The sequence below is a fragment of the Gymnoscopelus braueri genome (genome assembly GCF_963280865.1).
Source record: "Gymnoscopelus braueri genome assembly, chromosome: 12".
Taxonomy (NCBI): Eukaryota; Metazoa; Chordata; class Actinopteri; order Myctophiformes; family Myctophidae; genus Gymnoscopelus; species Gymnoscopelus braueri.
In genome coordinates, this window is record NC_137614.1 from 27,386,391 (window position 1) to 27,396,445 (window position 10,055).

General features: G+C 39.6%; 1 protein-coding gene across 1 annotated transcript; it reads left to right on the forward strand.

Annotated features, from left to right (window-relative positions):
- On the forward strand, positions 1-9,985 carry gdi1 (GDP dissociation inhibitor 1). The gene is made up of 11 exons (XM_080444607.1): positions 1-290; positions 1,340-1,447; positions 1,608-1,707; positions 1,906-2,040; positions 2,151-2,349; positions 2,798-2,929; positions 3,064-3,163; positions 4,976-5,147; positions 5,458-5,602; positions 5,784-5,838; positions 6,306-9,985. Exons 1-11 carry the CDS (start codon positions 246-248, stop codon positions 6,456-6,458), a joined length of 1,344 nt encoding a protein of 447 aa, XP_080300733.1. The 5' UTR covers positions 1-245; the 3' UTR covers positions 6,459-9,985.
- The last annotated feature ends 70 nt before the right edge of the window (positions 9,986-10,055 follow it).

The window sequence follows — 10,055 nt, forward strand, 5'->3', positions numbered from 1 at the left end:
TAAGGCCATCTTTGGTCGTCCTCGCCGGTGACAGTGTGTGGTGTGTGGACTATATTCCACTGATCATTAATGCCTAATGATAAATGAACACCATTTGACTTAAAGAGAGAGATTTAATACACCCCGAGCAAAGAAAAGGAGCCAATTCGCTGTGTGGACTCACTTGTCATTCTTTCCTTCAATAAATACCCTTCAATTTCACAAGGCAAAAAGAGGGCGAGACAGGAGAGGCGGTGTCATACAACATGGATGAGGAATATGATGTGATCGTTTTGGGAACCGGACTCACAGTAAGTAATCAAGCTACATTTATTAAGTAATCAAGCTACATGTGTTGATTCACTGTAAGCTGCAGGACTATATTTTTTACTTTCAAATGAATGACTTATGGTGGCCTGGGCTGGGCCTGCCTGCTACCATCATAGTAGTCCACTTAAGTGAATGGTTCCTGCATCCCTGTATCTGTTTGTGACATTTAAAAAAATTATACAAAAACATAATGAAAAGTCAAAACGGTATTATAATTGCGAATAGATCATTCGTATTCATATATTTAACGATGTCCCCATGGTTTAAAATTGACGCGATCAGATCGTGCACTGCTCGTCTACACACGCTGCTGAATAGCATCTTAGGCGTAACCCATAATGTGATGGTTCCTTCTGCACAGACAGGCCTCCGTTCTAACGTTGGCGCAGGCCTGAGAAGGGTTTTTTATTAAATGACTGATCCTTTCCGTGGTCAAAGTCCGTTACACAGCATTATGTCCGGAAAATAAGTTGACATATAGGCCTGGCCTATTCTTCCGACTGCTTATAGATATTCCCATATAAAATGAAATAAAAAATGAACATTTGTCAGTTGTACTACATCAGTTATTAGATTCCGTTATGTCTGGATAGCTATCATAACTTGTCAATGCATAAATGTATGGGCTATTCATTATTGAATTATTTGATTGCGCTTATTTCATTGATACAACCTTTTTGAAATAGAAAGATGGTCATATAATAATATTAATAATAATTATAATAATAATAGTAATTATAATAATAATAATGATTATTATTATTATTATTATTATTATTATTATTATTGTTATTATTATTATTATCCAAGAAGATCGCATGGCTTGACTGATCGAGTTGCACATGCGCACACACCCTTTCCTATCTCCTCCCTTCTGCACTCTCTTTAGACTATCTCTCCATCTGTCTGCCTAATGCTGCCTATCATTTTTCCTTTTACCAAATCGCCTGGTGCATTTCTTTTCCTTTTTTTCATCTATTATTACCAATACGTGTCTGAGCTTACATTAATTATTGACTTTATTGTCTAGGAATGTATTCTGTCTGGGATCATGTCGGTCAATGGGAAGAAGGTGCTGCACATGGACAGGAACCCATACTATGGGGGAGAGAGCTCTTCCATCACCCCTCTGGAGGAAGTAAGGGCGCTGTTGGGATCTATAAAAAAACTGTCAATATATTTTATGTCTTGAATTCCACTGATCAAATACCTGTTCCTTTGAGTTTCTATTGCTAACTGTCATTTTGGGACCCAAGGTTGTTTTTACAAGATTCTGTAATATATTTTGTGTTCCATAGCTATACAAGCGCTTTGACCTTCCAGATAGCCCTCCTGAGTCAATGGGCAGAGGGAGAGACTGGAACGTTGACCTCATCCCCAAGTTTCTCATGGCCAATGGTCAGTCTCACATGAAAATGTATATTAGAATAGTGTCATCAAGTTCTCAGGCTTTGGTCACTATATCCCTATAAACATTGTTGCAATATGTAGTTTTTTATATATTTGAGTAAAAAAAGTAAACATGGATGTTGAGCTATGACAAAGCAGCAACATTCTAATAAAATCAACATAACTATTATTTGTGTGTGAACTCAGGCCAGCTTGTGAAGATGCTGCTCTACACAGAGGTGACACGGTATCTGGACTTCAAAGTAGTAGAGGGTAGCTTTGTCTACAAAGGAGGAAAGATCTACAAGGTGCCATCAACTGAGACTGAGGCTCTAGCTTCAAGTAAGTTAACAGGACACGTGTCATTACAAATTGTGATCATAGATACAGATATCTTTGGAATACTGTGTAGGAAGAAAAAAATATTCCACCATACCTTTCTTTGAACTCAGATCTCATGGGGATGTTTGAGAAGCGAAGGTTCCGGAAGTTCTTAGTCTTTGTGGCCAACTTTGATGAGAATGACCCCAAAACCTTTGAGGGTGTTGACCCCAAAACAACAACGATGAGGGACGTATACAAGAAGTTTGACCTCGGGCAGGACGTCATCGACTTCACCGGCCACGCCCTCGCCCTCTACAGGACAGACGAGTAAGAGCAACAAATATAATCTATTGTTTTTCTTTATCTAATCTAATCTAATCTAATCTAATCTAATCTAATCTAATCTAATTTAATCATGTTTTGAATACCTAATACCCAATAAAGAAATTATACTTAATACCTAATTTTGTAATGTGATTATATTATTTATATTATTTATATTATTTATATTATTTATAGTATTTATAGTATTTATAGTATTATATTTAACACTCACTTTATTAAAGCTCGTTTTACTTATTGTCCTTATAGAGTACTAATCAGATTACTGTTTTTACCTGAGAGTTGATCTCAAATGATGACAATGGTTGACTTGGTTAAATTATTCACTTTCTTCTAGCCATTGTGTCCAATTAAATAATAAGAGCTAACCTTTTATTTATCTTCAATATTATTTATTGATCATTGTCTCTTGCTGTTCTCTACCCTCCAACAGCTACCTTGACGTTGCCTGCTTGGAGACGATCAATCGTATTAAGCTGTATAGTGAATCCCTGGCACGATATGGCAAGAGCCCATACCTCTATCCTCTGTATGGTCTAGGGGAGCTGCCACAAGGATTTGCCAGGTTTGTTCATGTATTTTATATTGATTCCTACAACAGCACTTTATAGTACAGAGAGAGTACAGCCTGTCTTGTGTAAATCTCATTAAATGCCATGGTATGATTTCATATATTTTCCCCACACACTTGCCTTATAGGTTAAGTGCAATCTACGGTGGAACTTACATGCTGAACAAGCCAGTCGAAGAGATTGTGATGGAAGACGGCCATGTGGTTGGGGTGAAATCAGAGGGCGAGGTATATTACAAAGTTTTATTTTGAGCATAGTGTGAGCATATTTTCCTTTATTTTCGTTATCCAGTTACAAAATCGGTTCTTTAATATGAAAAAAGGAAAGGAGAGGATGTACTTTTTCACAGTACATTTGCACATATTACAGTATGTGAAATTTGTCCTTTGCATTTGATAAATGGTATTGCACTTTTCTAGTCTTCTGACCACTCAAAGAACTTTACAATGTGTTCATTGCATAATAATAATAATAATAATAATAGCTCAGATTTATATAGTGCTTTTCTAAGTACCCAAAGTCGCTTCACATAAAGAAAAGGAAGTAACCAACTTTATTAAGAGGAAAAACAATACAAGATAAGATAAGTGCTACATTAAAAGATAAAAGGTTAAGCATGGGTTGGGGAGGCATCTTAACCAGACCTCAGCTGGGAAAAGCTATCTTGAAGAGGTGGGTTTTGAGTGAGGTTTTGAAGGAGAGGAGGGACTGGTCATTTTTGAAGTGGTTGGGGAGTGCATTCCAGAGGGGGGGGGGAGCTGGGGGGGCAGAAACAGAGAAAGCCCTGTCCCCCCCCAGGTACGGTACTTGGCTGGCTCGGGGACCTCCAGGAGGTTGGCTTCACTGGACCTGACAGCATCACATTCACACACTTTCACACACCGATGATGGAGGCAAACAAGCAAGGCACTAACCTGTTCGTTGGGAGTAGTTAAGATAGGATAAAATAATATAAACCTTTCTTGATCTGGGATGGAAATTCAGGTGTCATAGCAGCAATAATCTCTCAAGACAGATTCAGAGCTCCGCAGCTGAATCTGTCGGCAACTCCCGTTACAACGTGTAGAGTTTATTGTTAGTAGGAATGAAATCAAAGACGCACCACCGGAAGAGGAGGTGAATGGGCCGACATCCGGACTCTACTTTTTTCTCTCTTTATTTTGGCGATGGGTTCCCACTTCCCATATTGTAGCAGCAATAGCAGCAAGGTTGAAACATAGGAAAGGCACAAGTCTAAAAGTGAAAACAAGAGAAGAGGTTTAGGGTCTTGCTCAATGACACATAGACCCTATGGCAGGAGTCGTCGGGCATGGAATCCGGTTCCCAGACAACTGCTCTACTTCCTGAGCCACTGCCCAATTTAAAAGAATGCTCCACAGTTTTCAACCTCATCTCTATGTCTTTATCGGTAGGAGTACATACATGGTGCTAAGTCCGTCAACACTCTCATGTATCACTGATTTGCCAACTGAAAGCACCCCAGATTGTCCTTATGGTGATGTTAGCACAAAAAGGGCCACTAGGGGCAATAAAAGTAAGTAAGCCTTGCCGAGCTATGTGGCCCATGCAGGAGCCTTTCTCCTGTTTCTGTAGCGTGAAACAGCTTGATGTACAAGTACACCCACTGGACATGACGCTAGTATGTCGTAGGGACCCCAATCCAACCCTTGATGCTGAGTGCCAAGCAGGGAGGCATTGGGTCCCATTTTTGTATAGTCTTTGGTATGACCTGGGGGGTCCAACCCCGACCTCCAAATCTTAGTGCGGACACTCTAACCACAAGGCCACTGAGCTGGTTAGGGGCATTGGCCTCAGGGAATACTTGAAAACCAACCAGAAATTGGGGGATCAGACTGCAAAGGGTCATGTTCAGGATGGGACAGAAGAAATTGAGTGTAATTAGAAAGTGTTTGCATCGATCAACACAGTTAATGCCACAAACTGACTAGACAGCCACATATTATGCACTGAGAAGGAATAAGGCCAAGACATTTTTGCAGGTGGGATTAACATTGCTCTCTGCCCCCATCGCTGTGCAGGTGGCTCGTTGTAAGCAGCTCATCTGTGACCCCAGCTACATTCAGGACCGTGTGCGCAAGTCAGGTCAGGTGATCCGTGTGATCTGCATCCTCAGCCACCCCATCAAAAACACTAATGACGCCAACTCCTGCCAGATTATCATCCCTCAGGTTCAGCTCAACCGCAAGTCAGGTGAGCACCAATCTATTCTGCACATCAAAAAATCTGTTTAGAAAATCCCAGATCGGAGTAGATTTGTATATGGCTGCAGCATGGGCTAGGGTTTGTCAAATCAACAAACAGAATAGTGAAAGAGAGAACAAATTAGTTTAATTATAATAAATGAAAAAAGAAATAGGAGCAAATGGGACTCTGATTAACATTACTATTTCAGAATTATTTCGGAATGAATATCATATATGCCATTGTTGTACTGTAGTTAGCTATGCAATTCCTCTGAAATGACTTTCTCTTCCCACTTCCCCTGTTGTCCATGGTGCAGACATCTATGTGTGTATGATCTCCTATGCTCACAACGTGGCGGCCCAAGGGAAATACATTGCCATTGTCAGCACCACAGTGGAGACCAGTGAGCCAGAGACTGAGATAGAGCCAGCGCTGGAGCTGCTGGAACCCATCGACCAGAAGTCTGTTCTGTCTCTGTTATCTCTACCTCTGTTCACCTTTTGCTCAATCTATAGATCTATAGATCTAGATAACCAAGCCAAACTGGCCGTAAAACATCTGTGGACACTTAAATTCTGTGATTTAGTAAGAGGATTCTGGTAATCTGTCATTATGATTAATCAGTTTTCTCTTTTTTGGCAGGATGGTGGCCATTAGTGACCTTTATGAGCCCACAGATGATGGCACTGAGAGCCAGGTGAGTGAAACTGATCTAAAAGCGTTTGCTGCTGTAAAATAAAACAGGCTACATTCACAGCTGGTGTTTTAAAAACACTTAAATGTGCTTTTTAACTGATATGTAGGTGTGGTTTGAGATTATAATTTGCACTTTTTACCTGCGCAAATAGGTGGTATGTTGAACTGCCGATGTTTCATGTGCTAAATCTCAGTTCTCTTTCCCAGTGGTTGAAAATCAAAAGTTGATGGATGTTTTGTAGGCTCTTACTGTAGTACGACTTCAATGTACGTAATCAGTTAAAGTTGGATATTGGGTGGCCATAGTTCCTCCACCTGACCCTGCTTCCACTGCCCATTCCATAGAAATTATTTTAACAAGTGGGGTCAGGGGGACAGGGAGGAAGCAAAACATCTTAATTTGATCACCCTTTAAGGGAATGCAAAGACGAGAATATTAATCTATGCCTGCATTTCCGTCTTGTCCAGATCTTTGCCTCGCGGGCCTATGATGCCACCACTCACTTTGAGACCACCTGCAATGACATCAAGGACATCTACAAACGCATGACCGGGAGCGACTTTGACTTTGAGAACATGAAACGCAAACAGAATGATGTGTTTGGAGAGGATGAGCAGTGAGTCAATTGAGGGGCCTCAACGAGAGGGCAGGGGCCGGGAGAGGAGGGAGGAGGAAAGGTTAAAGAAGGAGCAGAGCCTGTTAAGAGGGGCAGTGTCAACCGAAAGGTGGATTGAAAAATTTAACTAAATTAAAATAATATATAATTATAAATGCGGGTGGGAGAACAGAGAGTGTGAGAAAGTCAAGGGTGTGGATTTGGCTCTGTCTGCCTTAAATCATCTGCCTCCTTTTCTTCATGTCCCTCTCTCTCCTTACACACACTCCAAAACACACCCACACACACGAACACGCACACAAATAAACACACACACACACACACACACACACACACTGTTCCAGTACTCACGCTCCCTATCTCGTCACTGAAAAGCAGGGTTGATACGGTCTTTCATTCCATTGTAGGATCTATAATCATGTCTTAGCTATTATCATTATTAGAGGTGAACCTATTAATTGTTGTTGCAATGTAAAACAAAAAGCCTTTCATCCTTTCTATAATGTCTTTCTCCTCATATCAGAGGGTGGGCAAGACAGAACATGGGCGAGGACACGGAAAAGGCTCAATTAGGAACTCTGACATGAGAGAATTTTAATAGCTTACTGTGGAACTCCATCTTCTGGAGACATCACCTCTACTTGACATGCATGCATCTTTTTACACATTGTAGTATTGTACATAGGATATAACGACACTGCGAAAGAAGGCTGGGCCATTCCACGCATAATTCCTTTCAACCCTGCTTTCACCTTTCTCTTACTTGGTCTTTTACCTGTGTTATTTCAATAGACTCTGCTCCTTTTTTGGCAAAATTTCTTGGCAAAAAAAAAAAAATGTGATGAGAAGTTATATATAAATGGGCTGTTCTGTCAACTGTCAACTGATATCTGATAGTGCTCACTTTGCAATGCTGTTGTCGTTCCCTGTGCTAACAGGCAAGCTAACCGGTGGCTAATACTGTAACTGTCATCCCCCCTAGACTGTTTTGTTGTTTTCCTCTGTTGCGTGATGTTGACTTTTCCCATTTGAATAGTTTTACTTTCTAACATTTTAAATTATTGAAGAGTTTTATTTCTATATATGTGGTGCATGTCTCACTTGCTGAAGTTACGAAGTTTACAGATCTGAGGTGGAAACTGTGGTCGGGGTACTCTGCTTGAACATTAAAAAGGGAATGTCAGGCAAAAGAAGCATGGAGAGGGGCTACCTTGAGTGTCGCTGGTCTGTGTGACGTTCTTTGTGAAGAAGTATTCTTTGGAAGATTTAGGAATGTGTGATGGGCAAACAAAAAAGATGATCACAGATTTTGCTTGTTGAGATGTTAGGGAGGGTGCCAAGGAGCTAAGAATGTATGTTGTTTGATTCGATATCAGGAAAGGCTCACTTGAAGCGGAGAGGATAATGACTGAAATTTCGGCTCATAGTGAAAGCACCAGATTGCGTCTTGGTTGTTTCAACCCTTGTGTAACAACCCTTGTGTAACGTCATGCAGATAGTCATACCTTGAGGAACTAAGCCCTGTGAATAAAACCTAAACAAATATCACAGACATATAGTGGGAAAACGCTGGACACTCTCATAATAACCCAAAACACTTTTAGTATGTCAGAAGTCCTGAGGCTACAGTTTAAAAGTGCCACCCCACAAGAATGAACCAATATACTTTTATTTGGTTTTAGCCTTAATTTGGGGTTTTATCTGATATGTATGGGATTTCTCAAAAAATATTTCAACAAACCTTTAGCTGCAGATCAGTCCTGTGCCAATACAATTATTGCTGGCTAATCACAGGAAAAATGTGCTGACCATTATACATAATTATACCATTATGTCCTTTAGCAGAGCTGAATGAAAGCAATAGAAGGGAAATTCTCGTCCATCGACTTCAGGCCTATCATTCATTACATGTCTGAGTCAAGGCAACCCCCTGTATCTCTGCACTATACATTTACAGCCAGATTGATCTGTGGCTTGGCTTGTTGCGTTTCTGAAAATGTACTTTTTGCTTCAACCTTTCCCTTTAGAGCACTAAGTACACAGTAAAATCCTCAGTGTTAATTTGACCATTTGTAAACTGAGGATTCTACTGTGCAAGGTTGAAGCAATATCATGTTGCTTTACCTGTTTACCAATCCCTTAACTCTGAACTAAGTTAATACGTGTTTGGGGTGTTTACGTGTCTTATTGTGATGTTCTATTTATTTGAATTTCACTGATGTACCGGTGGAAGGTTTACGTCAAATGCTGAATATGCTATGCTATTAGTTTATGTTATAACTGATAAAATGGAACTCAAAAGTGATGCACACGACACTATTTGTTTTTTGTTTGTTGTTATTTGCTGTGTCATGTGTTACATTTACCTTATTTAATGATCATTCCAGTGTTGCATTATGGTTTAATATGATTATAGCATTCTTAACAAACTGATTTAGACAGGATAATAGCATCAGCCTCTGTCGTGGAGCTGAATTCAAAAATCGCTACCAATCTAAATTGTCAACATACTTACCTACATATACTGTACTGTACAACTGTCTATTCACAACAAGTTCACACTGTGTGCATAGTTGAAAGTATGTCCTTTATCCTGGAACCATGTTATTTGAAAATAACTGGAATACTGTTTACTCTTTGTCTCTGTTTGTCTGGTTATATTTGAAATTTCCCTCCTTTTCTCACCATCAGATACTGTCTCTTCTCTTTTTTTATTTATCTAAAACAAAAGCCTACTGTGTGGTTGTACTGTTTTAATTTCCATCCAGTTTGGCCTTTGACAACGACTATTGACAATATCCCTTGAATTTGACAAAAATAGTTCAGGCTGAGTAGTAGACAACTTACAGTCCTTGTTTGATCACTAGTATATGAACAATGCCTAATGTCTTGTGTAACAAATAAAATGAATTAAACCATGAATGAAATGATAGAAAAATAAAAAGCACATGGCAAACCTGGAACATCCCAAACTTCTGATTTCTCTCGTTTTTTTATGAAGATATAACTGCACATTCTTTTGGATTGTCTATACACAATATAATACATAAATTTATACTCTATATACATTTGATAAAAATAAAACTTGAGCAATGATAAAATTCTTCATAATTACACTTAAATATATGTAATATAAATATAATCATTTTATATAATTGGCTCCAGAAATACAATAATAATTCTCCTGTGTGTGTATTGTGTAATCGTTCCAAAATGAAATATACCAATAATATGTAATTTATACACAGACCATTTGAACCTGTCAAAATCTTCCCATACATTTCGCTAGCAAATACATAGCTAGCGACATTTAGGCTGGCTATGCGAGGCTAGAAAGTATTGGAAGCACAAATGAAACTGTCTTTGTAGTTGCCATGTGAACAGGAAAAGGATCAGTCTGCCACTGTTTTCCATACCAACCACAGAACATGGACCCAGTTCAAATTCTATGAAGCAGAGAGTACAATGACATCATTTCATCCCTGACTATGTCTTCAATACTGCGTTTGTTGATCATTTTTTCTTTGCAGCTGTCGCATGCACTGTAGCAGACCCCTCCCAGCTACACCCCCCCCCCCCCTCCACCCCCACCCCTTCTCTT

Coding starts and splice junctions, on each gene's coding strand:
- gdi1 (XM_080444607.1), top strand. CDS start 246: ATGGATGAGGAATATGATGTGATCGTTTTGGGAACCGGACTCACA. Junction 291..1,339: donor TTTTGGGAACCGGACTCACA/GTAAGTAATCAA, acceptor TTTATTGTCTAG/GAATGTATTCTGTCTGGGAT. Junction 3,164..4,975: donor GGGTGAAATCAGAGGGCGAG/GTATATTACAAA, acceptor ATCGCTGTGCAG/GTGGCTCGTTGTAAGCAGCT.